This window comes from Dermacentor variabilis, chromosome 7 (assembly GCF_050947875.1).
Source record: "Dermacentor variabilis isolate Ectoservices chromosome 7, ASM5094787v1, whole genome shotgun sequence".
NCBI lineage: Eukaryota > Metazoa > Arthropoda > Arachnida > Ixodida > Ixodidae > Dermacentor > Dermacentor variabilis.
In genome coordinates this window covers 113,666,065-113,689,680 of record NC_134574.1, presented here as the reverse complement: position 1 = coordinate 113,689,680, position 23,616 = coordinate 113,666,065, and the positions used below count along the sequence as shown (strand labels likewise).

General features: G+C 46.9%; 1 protein-coding gene across 6 annotated transcripts in view; it reads left to right on the top strand.

Annotated features, from left to right (window-relative positions):
- Positions 1-23,616, top strand: part of Cka (Connector of kinase to AP-1) — a 108,889-nt gene that overhangs the window by 47,792 nt on the left and 37,481 nt on the right. For all 6 annotated transcript variants that reach the window (XM_075699020.1, XM_075699021.1, XM_075699022.1 and 3 more), the window contains exons 2-6: positions 8,759-8,862; positions 16,455-16,537; positions 18,083-18,161; positions 19,232-19,438; positions 22,451-22,579. In XM_075699020.1, coding sequence (XP_075555135.1) covers positions 8,759-8,862; positions 16,455-16,537; positions 18,083-18,161; positions 19,232-19,438; positions 22,451-22,579 — 602 coding nt within the window. The remainder of the gene's footprint in view (positions 1-8,758; positions 8,863-16,454; positions 16,538-18,082; positions 18,162-19,231; positions 19,439-22,450; positions 22,580-23,616) is intronic.

The window sequence follows — 23,616 nt, the reverse complement described above, 5'->3', positions numbered from 1 at the left end:
GACAACTGGGGAGAAACTTCAAATTAAATCAGAAAAAAGAAAGCACCGTACAAAATTCATCGGTTTCACTACAGGTATATCGGAGCATAAGTGTAGTTACACAAGTTCGAGTTACTGAAGTGTCTGTAATAAATATAATTAATTAGAAATCACTGACTACCGCGCAGAATCGTACACTTTATAGAGACCCACCACGTGAGCACGACTTAGGCGAGATTTCTGGAAACCCGGAAGTATAAAGCGGAAGTAATGACGTCACACACAAGAAGGTGGCATGGTATTTAACGGGCAATAAATGGAGAACAGTTGCCTCCGAGTTCGGTTCGTGCGTTACGTTCGCTGTGTGGACATTCAACCCTACGTACAGGCGTACAACAATACAGTCGTTTCCTGCAATGCTTGGAGTGGCGTTTACAGCAAGTTGTATCGCTTTTGCCTCGTGCTCTGTTTGTTGCCATGGCTGACGCAGCTTTCTGCCGCATCCGCTGCTGCTTCGGAGTCGGCCCGGCAGGCGATTAGATGGTAGCTCGGGGTGCCCTTTTAAAAGGGCAGATGGGCGCAGATGCGGTTTTTTTTTTTTTTAATGCGCCCAGTATGTTGTCGCGGAACCGGTGCCTCGTCGCAAGCGTTGTCTGGTGATTCAGAACGCCGATGACTGCCAGCGTTTCCGTCAGCCTCGTTGCCTCCGGTTCCATCGCGTCGTCGCCGTCTCGCTCACGCCGTGTCAACAAGGGAGGAGACAGGATCTGCGAAGCTGCGGCCGCCCGCGTCAGCGGGTTATGCTTACGGAACCCGAGTTATAGTAGTAGTAGTAGTACAGCACGTAGCGTGTGCCTAGGCGTACTACGTTGTAGGCGCATGGATCTCGACACCGGAAGACTTGTACGAGAATGCACGGGTGTCGACATCGTGCGACGCGCGTTCAACCACCGTTGCCATACAAGACGTCTTATAAATTATGGGGTTTTACGTGCCAAAACCACTTTCTCATTATGAGGCACGCCGTAGTGGAGGACTCCGTAAATTTTGACCACTTGGGGTTCTTTAACGTGCACCTAAATCTAAGTACACGGGTGTTTTCGCATTTCGCCCCCATCGAAATGCGGCCGTCGTGGCCGGGATTCGATCCCGCGACCTCGTGCTCAGCAGCCCAACACCATAGCCACTGAGCAACCACGACGGGTAAGACGTATTATAGAAAAGCACATAACAATAATGAACAGATGGTTTGCATTACGTCATCGTGGCCGACGCGTTCGTGTTCTAGTATGGTTAAAATCTGCGTCCTTGACGTCCCGGGGAAAGCTATCGATAGCGGGTGGATCAATATTAATTTCGTGTTTCGCGCGGCACCCGTACACATTTCGGTGTATGTGTGTGCCACGCCTTGCCATATGGCGTGCGATATATGTGAGTTATATTGCCACACCGTTGTATAACTAAAGTTTCTCATCGCTTGTCTTACATCCTTGACAAAGTTATTCCTCGTAAGTTGTAAGAACGACAGCCCACAAACAAATGTCGTGAAACCAAACACCGACAGCGCATGCCTTTTATGTTAAAAGTTAGACTGCAATATTAAACGTGTGAAAAAAATAACAGAAACCTCAAAATGTAGTTTTTCTTTTTTTGCTCGGCTGTGCACTGCCTCCGGGATTGGCCCACGAAAGAGGCCGCGTTTCTACGAGACAACTCGCCTTCGTGCTTAGCGTCCGCCGCCAGCGTTTCCCGGTGAACATTAAAGTGACATAAGTTGCAGTTGCCGGGATGCGTGAGAAGCAGTGAATGAATCTATGAATGCTATTAAAGACGAAGCTTAAGCCTTTTTTTTTTGTCTGGAGAGGTCTTTCCAGCACGTCACCTCTCGAGGGTTAGGACGGTGGAACCTAGAAACCCCAAGTGCCCCTACTTGGAACTTGGTTTTTAGTCGTGCCACCAGAAATTTGGCGATGGTGCAAATGTGGGGTGTGGAGAGATCGGTGCTTGGTTTTAAACATAAATGGTCTGCCAGCGTGCGTGTCGCTGCTGCCTTCAAGTAAGTCTTGTGTCAACTTTACAGTCGGCGTGCTTGCTTCCTGGGGCGCGCTTTGGTCGAAAGCTGGCCGTGTCTCTCTCTCGCTCACCGCACTCCCCAAGCTTAGGGAGAAGAGGAAGGCGCTAGGGTTCGACGAGTACGGAAACAGCGACGCGTAAACGTGGTCGCGCCGAATCCAAGCGTGACGTTTTCTTTTGGTGTCGAAGGACCGCCCTCCACCGAGTGGATGGAACTAGATAAAACGGGTCGATGTACCGTACTTGGCCCACGTGGCGGAACATTGACGGAGAGCGTTCGGTATTGAAAGCGTGTCTCCCGTCGGGTCGACGAGGCGCGAAGATTGGCGTGCGTGTCTGCGTTTGTCTGCGCGCTCTTCTCCTCTTGTTTCGCGCGTAGAGGGAGCGCGGCCTTTGGCGTTTCTCCGCGCCGCACCGCTGCGTCCGGCGCGCGATGATCGGCTCGCCGCCGGGCCACGGGCGAAGTCATGCGTGAAACTGCGCGCCGGCGGCTTCGATGCCTGCGGGCACCGGGGGCCCACCCACTGCGCCAAGAGCGGCCGGCTAGCGGAGCCGATGTATGCAGAGAGGAGCGGAGGGGGTTTCGGAAAGGTTGCGGGGCGAGGGTGGGCCAAGGTCGGCGCCGTTTAATAAAGGACGCACACCGCTTTCCCCGTTTCCTCTCGGGGATGCATTGCGCGTGCGACCGCGGGTCCCTGTAGCGGCGTTCATTGAGCTTTCTATCGGTGACGCTGGCTGTGTGCGTGTGTCCGTCTGTTACGTATACCCTTGCCCTCACCACACCCTCCCCCATCGGAGAGAGTGGAGGGCGTTTATTTTTTGGAGCGTCCTGTAGTTCGGTTGAGCAACCAAGCAACCCTTCGACTGCTCGTGTGTTGGGAGCGGGTGTTGCGCAACTTGTCTGCGTACACGTGACGCTTCGCTAATGCCCTTCGTTGTGCTGCACTCGAGGAGGAGGGGGAGGGCAGTTAGTTGCCGTAGCGGCCGCAGACGGCGCTGTGGCGTTTGGCAGGATGTTGGTGAGGGAGACGTGTCTCCTGATTAATTTGCGTAACATGACCCGCGTTCGCGACGTTGAACTAACGAGCGGGTTTGCTCGGCATGAAGCAAGAGTGAAAAACTGGGATAGTTGGTTCTGGTTGAGCCTATGCAATTTGTAGCTTCTGCATGAACTTTTCGCTGCACGGGCAAATAGACTGGGGAGTTGCTGAGCTGGTGAATCAGCATGCTCCGCGTTTGTGCACTTGCTGCTAGAAGCAGTCGATTTTTTTGTGTGTGTGCGACAATACCAACCTAGAAAACCAATTAGGTTACTCATAATGGCAAGACCTTTAGCGCAATTCAAAATGACAGGGACATGACAGAGCCACGTCTCTCACATCCCTGTCTTTTTGAATTGCGTTATAGGTCTTGCCATTATGACTAAACCGTACTAACTAGCCCAAGAATCAGCGTTCTTGAAAACGGGGTTTATGTGCACTTATGTTTTTTGCGTAAATAGTTGTGTTGAGCACACTCGTACACTAAAGCGCGTGCAACTAGGCTGGTCACATATGTACCCCGAGAAATGACTCTTTTTGCCTTGGCACGCGAGCAGCGGAACAACATTTTTGCCAGCATGGGAACACTGTCATTGCACAAAGCAGACGATTGCAGTCTCCATATCGGTGTTTCGCATTCTGATGAAATATTTCATTAAACTGTACAAATGTGGGATTCCAGATGTGGGCCACGGGGTACGTGCTCCGTAATACATGGCTGCAGCACCAGTTCATTTGTCTTTCACGCACTGTTGTTTCGCCGATGTGATGAAGGCTGTTTTAAGAGATCAGTACACCAGTCTGCCTTCATTGGTGAGCATGGCAGCTGTGCAAAGTGCAGTGCTGTTCAGTTGCTACACAAGACCCTCTGTGGGTACTTTCCAGCTGCACTTCGGTGCACCTCTGTTGGCCATTACGCTGCAGCAGCTCCACAGTAATGGTCATCATGTCGGCAATGAAATAATAAAATGCCCGTGAAGTACTGACGCAAAGGAGGCTCACATAAGTCGGTACAAAACCTCAGGGCCTCCCTCCAATGGCTGAGAGAGATGCTCCACCCAACTGTGCCGCCATTACATCACTGAAGTGTCCTAGATAAATCATCATTGCTTCATGCTGCAGTTGTTGTGACACCTGCTAAGTCACGTGGTATCACGACAAACCAGCACTACAGCGAAAGTGCTGGTTGTAGTCGCAAACCAGTGCTGAAGGGCCCCAGGGGTCGAAGTTAATCCAGATACCTCCTGTAGTAGTTGTAGGTTGTAGGGAGGAACTAGGCGTGCAGGATTTATTTTTACATTAGAATAAGAGATACATTCAACAGTCTAGCGTGGCTCCCAAATGGAGCACGCAAGACGAAGCATACAACATACGAGCTCAAAGATCCAAACACGCAGCACAGAGCACGAGCACACCGCTAGCAGCCCACAAACAGCTGCTTATAAACACTCCGTCTTTCCTAGATCCCTAGGTGAGGGAAAGCGGCTGTTCACCGCCAATTCGTAGCGTCCAACGTCATCGTAGTCGCCCCGCCTTTTTGGAGGAAGAGGGCTCACACACACGTACGCACTGGTTTCACTGCCCCCACCGAGGTGAGACTGTCTTCGCAGAACTGTCTTGCCCAAAGGAGGCGCCTCTTATTCCCTGAGCTGGCCCCCGCAGCGTGGCCGCCCTGGTTCTCCATTGTCTTGCGTCTTGAAAGGCGCGTGGGACGGTGCCGCCAAATACATTCCCTCGGGAACTCCCCCGCTCCCGAAAGACCGGGTAGGTGGTGGCAAGCTCACTAACAAAGCCTGGTTCGTCGACCTCGTCTCGGCATTCCGGCGACGAAGAGTTGCTGACTCATTTTCCTCCTCACACGGTCGCCGCAGCAGACATCGTGACGCCAAGAGGCTGGAGAAGGACGGTCGGTTCCCAGAAAACGCCAACCCTGCTGCTGCAGCTGGCTGATGAACTTTGCGTGTCGGAACCTCGGCAGGCCATTCCTAACACGCTACTATGACATCCCTCTGACCCAGTGTTGCAGTTTTGGGATGTAAGGCAATTTTTTTTAGTTACGCCACTGGCAGGAAGTCAAATGGGAGACCCGTTGTGGTGGCTTAGCGGCTATGGTGTTGCTCTGCTAAGCACGAGGCCGCGGGATCAAATCGCCGGCCGCGGGATCAAATCGCCGGCCGCGGCGGCCACATTTCGATGGGGCCAAAATGCAAAAAACGCCCGTGTCCCGTGCATTGGGAGCACATTAAAGAAACCTGCTGGTTAAGATTATTCTGGAGTCGCCCACTATGACATGCCTCATCATCAAATTGTAGTTTTGACACGTAAGACCACAGAATTCGGCAGATAGGACAATAGGGGGAATAAAGGAGGCAACAAGTAGTTTTCCCAAGCTATATTGTTTGCACACGGCTGTGGGGTCTTTCTTTTCTTTCTTTTGCAACTGATAGTGCGAAGAACCTCGCAAGCCGGTATATAATGATGTACAGAAATAGTATTAGTGCGGTGGTTATTGCAGTCGTAGTTATTGCTGTAAGTGAAACTTCTGGAGACTGATGCTGCTACTGCAGCAAGCACTGCACTTGAAGTGATGAAGCGACACAAATGAACTCGGTTGCGGTGGTCGCAGCCACCGAGTTGGCTGAGGCACTGCGTAAAACCACAAACAGCAATTTTTTATTGCGTTGTTCTTTTTTTTGAGGGTCTGAGTGTAGACTACTATTAGCATCTTTTGAGAAAGCAACAAAAAGTTCACCGGCGATTACGATACTCGCTAATGCTCAATTTGAGCGCAGATCCATACGTGTTTTCATTTTGCCACACATTGGCTGGCGCGGGCAATCTGTCTAGTGCGGCACCTTCCAAACGGAGTGAAGTGTGGCGCGTCTGCCTCGCTAGTCGGGATATCTTAATAGGCAGCGCGTGGCTGACGCGTGGGTGCGACTCACAGCAGCAGCCGCCGCAGACAGACCTCCGCTCATGCAGTGCTTTGTTTCCATAGAGACAACGCACGCTACTCTGGCGCCATATCATAGCCACCGTCGCCGCACAGCTCGTCTTGCGCGGCACTTCGCCTTTCTTTTCACGCTTTCTTTTCACCGACGACAAGTGCGGCCCTTCGTAGCGGGGAAGTCGTGCCGCCAGTATAAGCGACAACACCCAGCCGGTCCCTTGGTCTCGTAGTCGGTCGCCATCGCCCCTTGCAGGAGCAGTGATTCCCGACGCACACTCTGGCACCACGGATTGACCTCAACAGCTGACGCCCGACGAGCGCAGCCCTCCCCGCCTCACGGCACCCCCCTCCCCCCTCGGAAGTGCAAATGATAGCCCCGCGGCTGTGGATGCCTAGGCCGCCGGGAACTCTGCGCATGCGCAGGCCAACTCCCATCTGCTACTCCTCCGCTTTCCGCCTCCTAGTTCTGCTGCGCCCTCCCCCTGCGCTATCAACTTTGTTTTATCTCGCCGCTCGTTCGCTTTCATTCTTCGTGGCGTTCGTTAGCTCGGTTACGCCGACGCCGTCGGACAACGCCGACGCTTGCCGCAGGAACGGGCGCATAGGGGCTCAGCTCTAAATAAGCTTGGCCAATTGACTGCTTTCATGACTGTAAAGCGAGCTTCCCCGTGGTGCTGATTGCCAAGCTGATGAGTGTAGTCATTTATACCATAAGTGAGTTTGAGCAGCTTGCTTGTACTATGACATGAACAATCTAGTTATGGCTCTTATGATCAGACCAGTCAGAGAGAAGCCCCAGCGTGTGCACTTTGTCTTCGTTTGAACCTTGACTGGCACTGCCATTGTCCAGATGTGCAATGCAGAGAAGTGCACTTGTTAATTAGAGAAAGGGTCCATTGGTGTGCAGCTGGCCACCTCATATACTAGGGAGAAAGTGCGCATAGGAAGTTCTGAAGATAAAATTGCCGGTAAAGTTGCTGCTGCAAACAGCTGGTCCGCACGCACTGCTAAGTACACATATTGTATACAGCCAGTACCGTCCCTGCTTGATTGTGCAGTGCACATTCAGATGTGCAAGAATAGATGTATGCAAAATGTGCCTCAAAAGCTCTTAAAAGCTGAGGTTATTAAACTCCTCAATGTTGCTGACCGAAGGTGTTGAAAAGTAAAATTTTTAAAGTTTAAGAGAGCGTCCTTTTCTTTGTTCTTCCACCTACTACTACTACTACTACTACTACTACTACTACTACTACTACTACTACTACTACTACTACTACTACTTTGAGAAAGGTTGTCGCTGTGTTCATAGTCACTATGGACCCGGATTACACTACATTGCACAGTCCTCAAGGGTAATGCCTTTTTCCGTGTTTTCAATATTTCGGACCTAGTGTGTCTTTAGTGAGCGACAGTGCCCCGCTCATTTAGTGTTGTGCTGAGCCTGCCTCGCAGAGCAGAAGTTCTTGGTTAGGTGCCACTTAGCAGCAGCAGTTGGACTTCCTTCGTCTCCTGCCTCTGAATGTCGCAAACTGCACAGACGTCACGCTGACAAATTTTTGCCCCTTTCGTCACACCTGCTTCCGACTGCCTGAACGTCCGTGGACCATGGCGGAGCGTGACACTTTGTCTCTGCCGGGGTTCTATGGGTGTGTCGCAAAGAAGTGAAAGCCAGGCCAGGCCAAGGTTGGCACCCTGTGTGGGGCGTGCTCTCACGTGGGTCGTTTCCTTTGGCACCTTCAAGAAGACAGTGTCCCCTGCTTGTACTCCTTTGACAGTTTTTTGTTTTTTGTCCTCTGCTTCGTCTTATCTGTCTCTCATTCTTTTGCTTTTAACTTGTTTCGTTTGCTTTTTCTGCTCCTGGCATTTTGCCCAGACGGTGAGCTGAGTGTGTGCTCGTTTTAGCTGTTCTTGTTTTTTCGGCGCTGCGTCGCACGTTCTGCCGAATTTTGTGGGTTGAACGGCACCATGTGCTCGGCACCGCAGCATGGTTCAAGGCTCCCTCCCGTCTCACTTTGCCTTCTTCTCGGAAGGCGGCATATAACGACTGCTCGTGTGTGAGAGGGAAGGGGGCAAGCAGTGTATGCTCGGGGGCCCCCTCGTGTTTTGAGATTTTGGGAGTGAGCCACACTCTCTCTCTTGGTGGCTCGTGTTGGCTGCTCATGCTGCACGTGTTGCCTTGGTGGTTTTTCTGGATCCTTGTGTTAGGTTGGATCTTGCTTGTTTCTCCAGTTTATTCTGGTGCACACATACGAGGGCACACACTGGTACAAAACCCTGTTTTGGGTGCTTAAGTATACGGGAGAATGAGTAAATGCATGCATTAGTCCGAATTGAATTTGTAGTGTAAGACAAAAAGAAACAAGTGAGAAACAGTGAGTAGTAGATGTGTAGTAGTTAAGGAAAACTGAACGCTTAAACACACTTAAATAAACTATTGATAGTTTGTCTGCTTATGTTTCACTACGGTCGCCTCGTAATTTTTTTGCACAACCTAGTTGATGTGATCACCAATGAAAGATGGATAAATAATTAGGCTAAATATTATCATCCATGCCCTGCCTAAATAGCCCGATTATAAGCTGAGCAAACCCTGTACAGCGTGCAAGAGTTCTGTTTTGAAGAATGCTTTTTATTTCGCTATGTAGGGAGTGTATCGATATTAAGCTAGTTGGTTTACGATGATTCTAAAGCTTGTTTCCCTTTCCTTTCTGCGCAGGCAAGGATAGCGTTTCTACAGGGTGAGCGCAAGGGGCAGGAAAACCTCAAGAACGACCTCATCAGGCGAATAAAGATGCTCGAGTTCGCGCTCAAGCAGGAAAGGTATGTTTGCCAAGGACATTCTTTTGACTATCTTTACTTGAATTGTTCCTTCTCATGGCTCCTGTGTTCACTGCATGCTTTCTCCCACATGGGTTTACGAGAGTCAAACAGAACAGAACTGGACTGCCCCAGCTATGTGCACTATGCTGGGTAAAACTGGTGTTATATGCAACGTATGTTACTTTAAAGCCTATTTGCATGGAAATATGCATGATTGTTTAGTAGTGGGCAATCTAACCCATTGAGAATGAATTTCCTTATTTTTTAGCTCTTCATTCCCTGAAAAATTGGCATATCTTGTCGTACAGTTTGCAAAAAGTGACTCGCAATCCCGTTAAATTTAGCAAATTTAGCTTCTGTGGCATACTTTTTTTAATATCACAGCAACTTTCCAAGTGAATAGTGTTAAAATCATGACAATATAGCCACACTGGGACATAACGGGTTTGATTTAGTAAACATGTGGCATTGGCTTTGTGCCTCCTGCTTTGTGGGTTGGGTGCTGAGGATTGCTGAAGCTGTTCAAGCACAGATTTTTTGCTTTCATACAAACTTTGGTTTAAGATGAACAAAAATAGACCTTGGATTACTGGCTAGGCCACTTTAGGTGAAAACAAGCATTGGCACAACAGAAAGGATGTTGTCCAATGCTATTTCAGTTCGGACTCCACCGGACAGTCGTGGCATGGCGATCTCGTGATGATCTCGTTATATGTTGAGAGGAGCTTTGTACCTTGTCACCTTTTGTCACAGTGGGTAGTAGTTTGTTCTGCACCTTGAATAGCAGATATTTTTTCATTTAGCTGCAAAGGGTGTAGTAGCTAATCGTACACCTCATTAACACCTTTAAACACATTTACACCCTTTAAGTGTTCAGTGGGATATAATTTCAACATTTATTCTACCCTGTAAGAGATCAGCATGTACGATACCTCAAAGAGTGCTCTAGTAATGTAAGGATCTTCTGCGGGCCTTCATTACGAATTTAAGCTCTTTTGAGCACTTGAATATTTGAGCTGCTTTGCTCCAAGAGCAGCTAGCCATGCACCTTGCCTTGTTAATTGGAATGTACATATTTAGTGTGCTTTAGATGAAGACAGAATGCAAGTTACTATTGCGCTTTTTTCTCGCATTATTTTTAAAGCACATTATTCAGGTATGTGATGTTCTGCTTAATTTTCTCTCGGTTCTAGGAAATTTTCGCTGTTTATGGCATTGCAGGTTGAGTCGGAGACAGGTCTGATTTCTCGAGCGAGATCTCGTTAAATGCACCTTGATTGCATGGATGTTGAAAATTTTCCTTTCTTTCATTTCTTTAAAATAATCGGTAAAGGCTATCTGATTTTAATGGCATTCGTGTAAAGCTTATCTGCAGGCATGTATGAAGCAATGGGCATGTTTTTGTTCCCTGCTCTGCCAGATCTTGCTTTGGCTATCATCTTTTAGTGTCGTCTATTTTGAGTTTAACTGGATGTTTCCTTTAGAAGAGCCTCTGTCGTCTTGCTGATTCATTAGCAGCTATAGTGATGTTAGTAATCTTCTTGGACTTGCTGTGCATGCTCGATTATTGTTTCTAGGGTTAGGCTGAGCACAAAGCGGTTGCCCAGTGATTACAATCTGCCTTCGCTAGCGGGGTCCTTCAAGCCTCGACCTGGGGGTTTGGAGTCAAGCAGCCTTACTATTCGGTTCCCCGAGATCACTTCAATTTGCATTTTTCTTGTTTCTTTCTTGTTCATTTTTCTTCCTCCATGAAATTATCCTAAAAAAATTGGGCAGTACTAGTTTAAAAATAGGGTGGGGTCAGAATGAGATTGGCCGTAAGTTGCTATCACCAGGCTGCCAGCACTCCGCTCTCGGTTCTGGCGGGAAAAGGAATGTGCCGCTGTGTGCGAAGATTATGAGATCTGAGGGTGACCCTTTGTGCTTGTGTGCGGAGGGAACGCTAGGTTTTAACCATCGCAGTCTAAATTGTGACGGAATCTTGATTTTGGCACCTTGAGAGGATATCGAGCAGAGGCAATTTATTCACAAGGAAATATCGGTGCTTAATAAAATTCAGCTGAGTTGGCTTGAAATGTTGAGTTTTAATAAATCCATTGTTTGGTTGGAGAGGTTATCAACTCCTTAATTAATTGATGCGACCAGACAGGTAATTAATCATATCAGAAGGTTTGGGCTTCCTTCGTAGTAGTTTAGCACGATGACGAGCAAATCTATTTTTCTGTAGCTCTGCAGGGTTTAGTCTGGAATCACTCGCCTTGTTAACACTTCAATGCGCCTTATTAGTATTGAATGCAATATAATTTCAACACTTGCATTGTAAGAGAAACATTTGCCTGTGTGACACCTCAGACAGATAACTATTGGTGCAAGAATACTCTACTGGCCTCAATAATTTCTGAGTTTTTGTGAACATTTGAAAGCTTTGAGGTGCTTCGCTGTAAGAGTAAATAACCCTGTATATTGTGTTCTGAAATCGTAGGCCAGGATCTGTCTTGATGTCTTCTTTGTCTAGTGCACATTAGAACACTGAAAGCACAATTCCATTGCAGGCTTCCACCTCAGATTATGAGTAAAACTCATTTTAACTAGTGCGTTATTCTGAAACGAATCCTTAGCAAGAAATTGCTATACGATCATTGCTTAAATGGCATTCGTCTAAAGCTTGATACCTCCAAGCATCTATGGAGCAGGGGGCATGTTTTGTCCATTTCTCCCACTTGACTCGGATACTACTACCTTTCAGCTTCACTTATTTTGAGCTTTACCGAGTGTTTCTGCTTGAAGTGTTACTAACATGCTTTGTAAAATTTATAATTTTATCATGGAAGACACGATTATAGGGGTCTGATGTTTTCCTTCCTTTTCTTCTCCTTTACAATTTTATTTTACTTCTTTCCATTTGCAGTCACTTTAGGGACATACTTATGTCAACTGAATACAGATACAGTCGTTGATCGATTTGGACCTGCTAGCAGGGGGCGCTGAAACTAAAGCAGCAGCTGAAATTTCAGCCGCCATTACATGATTATTTTATAAACTACATGAATTTTTTTTCTTGCTGCTTTGATGCAGATCATTCTTACTGTGAACGTAGAGTAGCGTGCCTTTTCACAGTGTCCCTATGATACAAAGCCAGCAAACCAATGTCCTGGGTAATGAAACAATTTTGAGTATTTTTCACTGAATTTTAGTATCCTTTTACTTTGATGGTAGTATGTCGGCCACGGCGGCCGCATTTCGATGGGGGCGAAATGCGAAAACACCCGTGTGCTTCGATTTAGGCGCACGTTAAAGAACCCCAGGTGGTCAAAATTTCCGGAGTCCTCCACTACGGCGTGCCTCATAATCAGAAAGTGGTTTTGGCACGTAAAACCCCAAATATTATTTGATGGTAGTATGTTTTACATTTTAAGGTATGCAGGTCTGTGCCAACACCCTGCTGGTTCATTAACAGCCCAAGTGAAATGAGTAATTTTGTTGGAAGTCATTTGCATGCTGGATTAGGCTGAGCACTAAGTGGTTGCCCAGTGATTACAATCTGCCTTCGCTAGCGGGGTCCTTCGAGCCTTGACCTGGAGGTTTGGAGTAGGGCAGCCTTACTATTCGGTTCCCTATGATCCCCTTTGCTTTATTATTTTTCTTTTTTTTCTTTTTCTACTCCCATGAAATGCATCCTAAAAATTTGGGCAGTACTAGCTCAAAAATGGGGTGGAATGGGAGATTGGCTGTAAGCTGCTATCACCAGGCTGCCTGTACTCCGCTCTCGGTTCTGGCGGGAAAAGGAATGTGCTGCTGTGCGCGAAGATTATGAGATCTGAGGGCCACCCTGTGTGCTTGCCTGTGGAGTTTTAGCTGTGAAAGTCAAATTTGCGGTGCAGTGTGATTGTTTTTTCTTTGATACCTTGAGGTTACATTGAGCAGAAGCAGCTCACTCACAAAGAAATTCAATGTACTATTTGATGAAGTTCAACTGAGTTGGTCTTGAAATGTTGGGTTTTAATTAATCCACCTTTTTAGTGGGGGATGCTTAATTAGCCCAAGCAGACTGTCAGAAATTCTGTCAGAAAGTTTAGCCTCCTTGGTAGTATTTTTAGCACTATGACTGGCTAATATTTTTTTCGTGTGACCGTGCAGGGTATAGTCGCTTATCATTTTCCTCATTTAATACTTGAAACACGTTATGAATATTGAATGCAATATAATTTCAACATTTGCTTTGTGAGAAATACGTTCACCTGTGTGATGCACCCCATGTAGATATCTATTGGTGCAAGGATATTCTGCAGGTCTGCATTAATAATTTAAAGTTCTGTGAACATTTGAAAACTTTGAGGTGATTCACTCCAAGAGTGGATGATCCCATATATTGTGTTCATAATGTGATTGGCTAGCCAGTATCTGTCTTGACATCTTGTGTATCTAGGGTTCATCACTGTTCCAGAGCTTTGGCCCTGATTGATATCAGTAAAGCACATTATGCTGGTCAGTTATGATTAAAGACTGTCTTAACAATAAGATAATCCTCAACAAATATTTGCTTAATTAGCATCCATGTGTAAAACCTAATATCTGCAGGTATGTATGGAGCAATGCAAAGGTTTTCTTGCAAAGAAAACCTTTGCAAGATACATGCAAGATACATGCAAGCATGTATCTTGCAATGCAAAGATCATTCTTTGTGTGAACATGGAGGAGGCTTATGCTTTTTCGGTGTGTCCCTGCAAATACAGTCACCAGTTTTTCAATAAACAGTCAATTTCCTGAGTAATGAAGCAACGTTTAGTATTTCTTAAAATTTGCCTTTATTAATGAACCAGCAGCTCTGCTGTTTCATTAACAGCTCAAGAAAGCTCGGTAATTTTCTTGGAGGTCATGTGTACTCACTCTCCTAATGTATCTGTCATTAGGCTGAGCACGAAGTGGTTTCCCAGTGATTACAATCTGCCTTCGCTAGCGGGGTCCTTCGAGCCTCGACCTGGGGGTTTGGAGTCGAGCAGCCTTGCTATTTGGTTCCCTGAGATCACCTCACTTCCTTTCTTTATTTCTTTTTTTTTTTTACTTTTCTCTTTATTTTTTATCTTCCCCCATGAAACTATCCTAAGAAGTTGGGCAGTACTAGTTCAAAAATGGGTGGGGCTCAGAATGAAATTGGCCGTAAGTTGCTATCATCAGGTTGCCTGCGCTCCGCTCTCGGTTTTGGCGGGAAAAGGAATGTGCCGCCGTGCGCGAAGATTATGAGATCTGAGGGCCACCCTTCGTGCTTGCGTGTGGCGGGAACACCAGGTTTTAACCATTGCAGTTTAAATTCTGAGACAGAGAATCTCGCTCTTGATACCTTGAAATTGTATAGAGGAGAGGCAGTTCATTCACAAGGAGATATCAGTGTTCAATTCAATGAAATTTAGCCGAGTTGGCTCAAAATGTTGGGTTTTAATTGGCAGGTAGTTATGTCAGAAAGGTTAAGTTTCCTTGATAGTAGCTGATAGTAGTGTAATACTGTGCAGCGTGTAGTATGTAACCACTCGCCTCATTAACACCTCAATGCACCGTATTGGTATTGAATGCAAACTAATTTCAACGCTTGCTTTGTAAGAAAAACACTTGCCTGTGTGGCACCTCAGAAAGATAGAATCTATTAGTGCAAGAATGTTCTACAGGCCCAATACTAATTCAAGTTCCTTTGAGCATTTGAAAGCATTGGGGTGCTTTGCTCTTAGTAAATGGCCTTGTATATCCTGTTGTAATGCGATAAGCCAATATTGGTTTTGACGTCTTGCATATCTAGTGTGTGTTAGAACACCGAAAGCACAATTCCATTGCATATTTTTGGCTCGGATTATCAGTAAAGCACATTTTGCTGGTGCATTATTCTTGAAAGAATCTTTATCAAGAAAATAATTTCTAAATGATCATTGTTTAAGTGGCATTCATAGAAAGCTTGATACCTGCAGGCATGTATAGAGCAGCGTCATGTTTTGTTCCCTCCTCCTATTACTTGGCTCGGATACTATTACCTTTCAGTTTCTTATTTTGAATTTTACTTAATGTTTTTGCTTGAAGTGCCTGTAACAGGCCTCTACAATTTTATCATGGAATACATGAGTAAAACGGGCCTACCATTATTTTTTTTTAGTTTTATTCTACTCATTTTTCCATTTGCAGTCAAGTTATAGGGACACACTGATGTCAATTGAATACAGACACAGTCGTTGACCCATGTGAACCTGCCAGCAGGAGTGCCAAAGCTATAGCAGCAGCTGAAATTTCAGCTGCCATTACATTATTTCATAAACTGCATGGATATTTTCTTTTTTTTCATTTTCGCTGTGACGCCAATCATTCTTACTGTGAACATAGAGGAGCAGTTTCCCTACAATACAAAGTTCGCAATGTTTTTTAACAAATAATGTTCTGAGTAAGAAAACAGTTTTAGTATTTTCCCCAAATTTTGATATCTTTTTACTTTGATGGTAGTATTTTCTTACATCTTAAGTTTTGCAGGTCTGCGCTAACACCCTGCTGGTTCATTAGCAGCCCAAGTGAAATAAGTAATTTTGTTGGAAGTCATTTGCATGCTCGGTTAATGTTTCTTGGGTTAGGCTGAGCACAAAGTGGTTGCCCAGTGATTACAATCTGCCTTCGCTAGCGGGGTCCTTCGAGCCTTGACCTGGAGGTTTGGAGTCGAGCAGCCTTGCTATTCGGTTCCCTATAATCCCCCTTGCTTTTTTTATTTTCCTTTTTCTACTCCCATGAATGTATTCTAAAAAATTGGGCAGTACTAGTTAAAAAATGGGGATGGGGGGGGGGGGGGGCAGGATGAGATTGGCCGTAAGCTGCTATCACCAGGCTGCCTGTACTCCGCTCTCGGTTCTGGCGGGAAAAGGAATGTGCTGCTGTGCGCGAAGATTATGAGATCTGAGGGCCACCCTGTGTGCTTTTGCTTGTGGAGAGAACAGCCGGTTCTAACTATGGAAGTCAAATTTGTGACACAGGGAATCTTGCTTTTAGTACCTTGAAATTATATGTAGCAGAGGTAGTCCATTCACAAGGAAAGGCAGTGTTGCTTTTCATCATAGTGTGTGATTTGCACCTGAACAACCTGCACTTATGAAAGCCCCCTGAGTTTTTAAATGTTCTTTTTGTACAGGTTGGGGGGTCCTTAGTGTGCTGTGCGGAAGTAATTTGGGACATTTCTGTTCGCTTGCTGTGATCTTCTGTCTGGACATGTTGACAATTTCCTATCAGCTCTGTGGTCATACTGTGCCTCTTGACAAGGAGCTTAGCATGCCTTGGCACATTGGGTGCAAGCTGACTGAAAGGAATTTTATTGCAAGATAAGACAGGGATGTTTTTGCCTTGCATGTCCAGTGCTTCGATTAATACCTCCTGTCCTTCGTCATGGGTGGTGCCTCTACTGACGGCACGCTTTGCATGCTATTGGGGAATGGAGCTGCGCTCTGATGCATATGACTCGTTTATCTGTTTTCTCTTGTCATTATTTCAATGATGCCCCCCTTACTCACTGCTCCCCTTGGGGCATGTAAGGTATTTTGAAATAGATAAATATTTGGTAACGCCCTGATTTCCAGGATCAAGTCTCACAAGCTCAAGTACGACACGGATCCAAACCCCGCCGAGTTGAAGGCGCCAGTCTTCGACGATGTCAACAAAGGTAATTGCTGTGCGTAATATGCCCGAGCCACAGCACCTTCTCTTTGTGCCTGTGTGCGGAGTACAGAGCAAGCAGATGTAGCCTGCTTTTGTGGGAAGAGCCTCTTCTGAGTTCCTAGTTTTGGCTGACTGCAGTGTGCATCTTAGGGCTATATTTTTAGAGCGCCGCTCTTAGGTGTCCGCTCCTGTGGCAAGCGTTGGCGTTGTCCCTCGTAATTGAGTGAATGAGCACAGTGAAAGATGAAAGGTGAAAGCGAAGAGCGCGTGAGGAGGAAAACGGCAGAGGAGAGTATTCTCAGGAGGAGAGTATGCGGCAGTCTGCTTTTCTCACGCGAGGGCGTGAGAAAAGCAGAGTGCCGCACGAGACTACGAGATGGTGCCATAGTGTTTGTAATTTGATTGTATGCGTGACGTGAATTGTGCAGTACTTTATGGAAGCCATGTGGGCACTGGTGATTACACTGGAACCTTTGAGTCGGGTACGAAAGCCAATGCGCTTGACCCGCAGATAAGGTTTCGACGATAGTCGACTCTGCTCGCCGCTATCATTCTGCTTCAGTGCGACTTATTTTGCTACGCTTCACTTCGTTTGCAACATGCCGCATGAGACAGATTGTCCACACCAGCCAAATGTATAGTGAAATGAAAATATGTATGGAGCTGCGCTCACATTTCTCCTTAGGGAGTATCATAATCGTCAGTTAATTTCTTACTTGCACTTCATGCGGGCCCCTGTAGACGAGTGTAATACAGGGCAGAGACTGGCATTTAATGCTTCACTCTGCGGACGGGATCGTAGCCATTTGGAGCAGACTGCTAGTGGTAGTCTTCTGCGTTAGCAGATAGAAGGATAGAAGCTGGACCTACTGGCTGTGTATATGCCCTTGCCTGAATATTAAAAGCCGATGTACTAGTTTCCTTTCAGCAACACGTCTAGACAAGCTGTAGCTAAATTCATTGTGAATGGCACAGCACACACTCAACTTGACTGTGTGCATAACACAGCATGAAATCTGGAAAAGCCTGTTCGTAAACTGCCATATATGCACCATTCATGAATAAAATTTTATCTCCTTGAGAGATCAGGTCAACTTCCTCTGTGACACACGGTCGTGCCAGCACTTTGCTGCCGTCCCTGTAGTGAACCTTAAGTACCAAGATTCGTTGACAAAATGGCCCTGCATGTTTGCGAAGGCCGTCTGTCGTCTGCTACCTACACTCATCGAAACTGCGGTGTAGAAAGTGTAGTTTTTATGCTACACTTCTGCCTCGAAAAAATCACTTGCGTAGGCAAGCAGAGCTACAGTTTTTCTGCCCGGATTAAAATAAATGGGAAGTTAAAAAAAGAAGGCACTTCTGCCCTTTGCACAGTGCGAAGGGGCTGCTGCCTCATTCATTAGTGCTGCATTAGGCAGGCTTACCTTTCATACGCTGTTTGGGCACCCCTTTGCAGCCATCCTTGTGGGCGTCCCTGTTTGCTGCTTTGTTGTCATCCGGGCTACAGTAACTGGCTCAACTGACCTTTCTGATCTTCTCTTCCTTGCAGAAGAGCCCATGGATGGTGAGCTATTCATCACGAGCAACAGCAACGTGTCGTGGAGGCAAGGGCGCCAGCTTTTAAGACAGTGAGTGTCACCAGTCTTGTCTTGTTTGTGCCTGTCACTACATTCAGATCTACAGATAAAAAGCCTGGATTTGCCGCTGTAAATTGCGTGACGGCTCTCTGTGGCATATGAATTCCCACATATGTCATTTCGGTGAGCGTCTTTCTTTTTTTGTCAGTGTTATCCAGGCTTTGCACTTAAAGGCAGCTGCACTTACTGGCCCCCTCAATTCTGACGGTTACTTATCTTTTAAAATTTATGAATACATTACACCGTTATACATTGGCACGCACATACGCACGCGAGTTGCTGTCCGCGTAGCTATCGGGTGGCGTGGCGCTGAGGTTCCAGACAATAGCGATTCCCCTGCCTCGTACAGTTAACTCGTAAAGCACTTTCGCCTCCCCAGATAAAAGTATCCGCTGCTACACAGTAAATTGAACAGGCCTTGGGCTTTGACACTCAGACTCTTGCAAGTCGGGGCATTCCCTAGCCCCGCCCTCTTACACCCGATTTATCCCAAAATTCAAACGTCAAACACTTGCATGTTTGCTCAGACTTCGTCAACTTGGATTGCATGCTCTGGTCGTGCCCAGCATTATGGGGCAACGAAGACGTCAGGTCGTCCAAGTGGGAGGCAGTCCAACGGGCCTGCGACGTGGCAGAGAGGCCAGGTCTTTCTGTCCCGACATGGGAGTGGCCCGCTCCATGCTAGTGCACGTTCCGATGGACCTCAGTAAAGTTTTCCCATTCATCCATGATGAGTGTTTTACCATGACAAGCGGACAGAATGAAAACTACGTAGGTGCACCTAAAAAAAACAAGTGACTCCTATGGGGCAGTGTTGTGAGTAATTAAGTGGTGGAACAATTACTGTCACTAGAGCGAAAGATTGGACAACATTGTCGAAGTGTCTGCTCTAGCAAGATCCCTTGTTTCGACCACTGTTAATCGCTTCAATGCTTCATCTTCCTGTGCACCTCTCTAGTGCTGGTAGGAAACTCCTGGAATAAGTGGGGCTACCATTCCATTTGTGTGTACTGTTAACGCCTGTCGATATTGAGCTTGTGTGCGCCCCATGCCCTTGGCAGGTACCTGCAGGAGATCGGTTACACGGACACCATCCTGGACGTGCGGTCGGCGCGGGTCCGGACACTGTTGGGGCTTGGACCTGCAGCCAACGCCGGCTCTGGGAATGCGCCCGACGACAAGGCTGTCCACCCGGCCGTCAATGGCAGCAGCGCTGGGGGAACGGCGCCTGGGGAGCCTGTCAAGCGTCCCTCAGACACGCAGAGGAGGTGCGCTGGCTTTTGTCTGTCGCTGAAATTTTTTGTATTCGAGGCCTGCCACTGGTAAAGCACTTGCACGGTGAGCTTCACCTTTAATGATGCTGGGGCTAGAGATTCTTGATCAGTAACTCGAGAAATGCGTACTGTGAGTGCTTGCCGATTGAATGTTCGTGCGAAAGAATTAACTTGTGGTGGACCTAGTTCTCATCAACTTAGTATGTGACTGTAGTTAGTTAGCACATTGCATCAAGGAAGGAAAGAGGTAGGCTGTATTTACAAAAATGCTCGATCTGTTCGAATGCGTAATATGGTGAATCCACATGCGAAGGAAGGTGCCACCTGAGCTTCATATGGTCGCTGAGATTGGCATCTCTGTTGGCATAATTCAACTGTCCCATTAAAACATTAGTTAGCTGGGGAGCAAGAACAACACTGTCGTGGAAGGTCCATCACTGCAATCGCACAGGAAGTTTTGTTGCGTTAATTTGAAAGTTTCAGTGGAAGTGATGGCTAAATGTTGCACCTGCTATTTACGGAAGGACGTTGTCTACAAACTGTTGAGCAAATTATTTGTTATACTCCTCAGTAAAATGCGAACTGGGAGTCTAGTGTGGTCGATGTTTGGCTGCTGGAGCTGCAGTTACAGGAGGTCTGATGTACGACAGTACTTAGTACTCAGTACTTTACAGCAGCATGGCTGTGCTCAGTTGCAGAGACTTGTGTGCACTATAGGGAACAGATGAGGGGTCTGTGTTCCTCGGAGATGAGCAGCCTAACCCTGGAGAAAATGTACCGTATAATGCGGAATATAGGTCGACCCCCTTACATTGAAGCAAAGAAGTCAACATAAAAATTATAAGGCACAAAACTTTGTTTTATTTAGTGGTGCCGCCAGACTCGTCACCTGCTGATTCGTCTGAGATGTCTGAACTCTCGTTCGAAGACGACTGCTTTTTGCTGGCTGCGTCCCACAACATGTCATCCTCGGTGCCGTCCAAGGAGTTGCTAATGCAACACTTCTTGAATGCCCGCACCACCATATCGTCGGGCAGCGAGCGCCAAGCCTGCGACACCCATGTGGCCACAGTGGCGAGAGGCGGTCTGCGCAGCTGGCCGGTTGGGGTCGTCAGGTTGTTGCCGCCCATCCACTGATTGTTCACGGACATGGTCTTTAAAGGGCTTGTTGAGCATGAAGTCCAGTGGCTGAAGTGTTGAGGTCATGCCTCCCGGAATGACGGCGAGTTCCGTCCTCCCGCCGCGGAGTGCCTGCTTCACACCTGCGGTCAAGTGCCCGCGAAAGGTATCCAAGACGAGCATGCTCGGACACCGCAGGAGTGCGCCGGGTTGCCGATTATAGACGGTCTTAATCCAATCGAGCATGACGGCCTCGTCCATATAGCCCTTTTCGTTTACGCGAACGACAACATCCCGCGGGAAAGCCTCTTTCGGCGTCGGACACCAAGGGGGCGATAACGATGCGAATGCCGAAAGGTCTTCGCTCCTACATGTTGACAGACGACTATTCCTGTTGTGCCAAGGGCCGGTATATAAGTCGAGGGGTGACCTTTTAGTAATATTTCTTGGAAACAACCTAGACCTATATTCCGCACTATACAGTATATCGCACATGTCGTAATTCACCAATTTCGCATGTAAAACCTCTGTCACAGGAGCACGTAAGTGGTCTTTTACGTAAGGGGTCTTTTACCAAGATGAGACTTTTTAATAAAGAGGCGTAGTGCAGCAGATACACGGCACCAACAATCTTTTAGTGTTTCCTTCAGGACACACTACCGAAAGCATAGCGCTGGCGTTCGAAACAAAATTGGGCAAATTAAAATGATTTCGAATTATATCAGTGAAAACTTATTGTATTGCACATTTTCGAATTAAGTTTAACTATGCCAGATTAAGAAACATTATAGCAAAGATTTATTCCCGTACTTTAAGAAGGGTTTGCAGGACTAGCCAGGTGTACAAGTTAGTCTGGCAACATTGGGCTTCTTTTATTGCGTTGACTGCAGCGTTCCCGCCATAGGGTGCGCACGTAACAAGTACAGGTTGTCTTCCCACAACTTAGTAAGTGTCCACGTGTCCGTTTTCGACCATTGTAGCCGCTGCTTTTTGCGTGCGCCCAGGGCTGTTCCGTCAGTGGCATTGGTCATCAATGCTCACAATGCCACGCGTGGTTTTTGTCGTCTGCATGACGCATGTCTGTAAGCATCATCACGTGACATGCACGACCCGTTCGACCTGCTTATGAGAGTACTGAAGAAAATGAACATTACTGGGTTTACTGCACCTTCTGCGAGACAAAATAATTTTTTACAATGAGCCTAGGCGACATAAAAATATGTATTTGCTTATTTCTTTATATATGTAGTAATTGCTGGCGTCCGCTGATTTCGAGGCTACTCCTTTTCAGCTGTAAAGGAGATTGACAAACTCCGTTTGCAGAAAAGGTTGCTTCTGAATAAAGAGATTGCTCCCTGCCGTATGTCTGCAGGCGAAACTCCTTATCGGGATAAGTCTTTTTGTTCAAAAGACTTTCGAGTGCCCGTGTCACAGGGGTGTAAGTCAGCTGCTGTTAGCAGGTATTAAAATTAAAGTCTGTACTGCCAGTGAGAAATAAACACATAAATATTGCCAGTTTTCTGCAGTACAGACTGGTTTGTGAACACAAAGCTGCGCCAGGACGCATACTGAAAATTTACAGTAGAAATAGTGGTTTTGTATGCATGCAGCGTTACTGATACATTGGCTACCGATGCTTTTTGCCTTTAAATTCTGCTGAAGGTCCCCCCCCCCAATACGTCGCTGACATGTTTGCATACTGTGTTTGCTGGTCACTATTGCCTATTCCTTTTGGTCCTGCGAGAATTGATTGGAGGCATGCTTGTAAATAGCTGTCCTTTGCCTACCACCTACTGTGCTTCTTGTCCTTCTTGTATCCTTTTCTATGTCATGGCCTCGTGAAACAGTTTTTAATAGTTTTGTATCCTTCCTTTTCTTCCTGTGCAGGGTACCGGGTAAGAAGATGGTCAACGTGGCAGAGAATGCACTACTTGACACAGAAGCTTCAGTCTTGGCGACGTTTGACTTCCTGGCCACAGAAACCGTGGACATGGAGGACGATGACGACAATTTTAGGTGAGCTGTTGACAGCACCTGAAGATGAAGTTGTGCGACGGAGTTTTTCAAAGACTGAAGGAAATGCACGTTTCTTATTGTGGGATTTGAACCTGCAAGTAAGAGGGTTCCTGACAGCAGCTTATGGTTGCATATATTGCCATAGCAGCATGTGGTAGCAATGCAAGATACGCGAGAGTCTACTGACAGGATTTGTTAGCTGTCCCCGAAGCCCTTGTTTATGGGTGTCAGTGGCAGTTTGCTCGCATTGCCTATTTTGTGTACTTTTTTCTTTCGTTCTGTGTGTAATAAAAGAAATGTTTGCTTATTGATGAAGGCAGTGTATTGTTTTGAAGCTGTGAGGCATAAAGGGCACCTTGATCCTTTGAAATGCTTTGTCAGCAGCCTTAGATGTCCTTCAAAACGCTTGGAATTTCCTCCACAAAAACTGCTACGAACCCTGTGTATGCAGGCTTCCCCACAGGTTTCAGTTGCTTGAGACAAGGTGGGTCAACCTTGTGCTCACAGTTCTTTTGAAGCTCGAGGTTCTGTGAAAAGAAAGGGGGAGTGGATGGGTGGCATCATCTTTTGCATGGCCACTGTTGTTGCCGTTTCTGGCAGGAGATCTGCCATCTTGTGTCATTGAAGCAAAAGACACGTAGCAGAGGGAAATTGTGAACTTGTGGATGTCCATTCGTGGGAAGTTGCAAAATGCTTAATGATGAGGCCATGGCGTGGCTGACAGTCGTATTTAGCTTCTGCATTGCGACTAAAAGTATGGGAGTCTGTTCACCTAATCCGCAAGTTTCAGAGCTCTGTGGGCTCTACATCCCCTATATCGGTGGCTGTAAGCCTGAAAGCTCCAGGCTAGCATTCCCAATGGCAGTGACTGCTGTGCCGATGTGTAGCCTGTGATGTCTATAAACCGCAGCCATTTCTTTCTCCATGACTGCTATGCACCGGGTTGTTGTCTGAGGGCATTGTCTGCAGGGCGTTGACCATCTGGCTACGGAGGTGCTGACACGGCACGTGAACAGTTATCACGACTAAGTATTGCT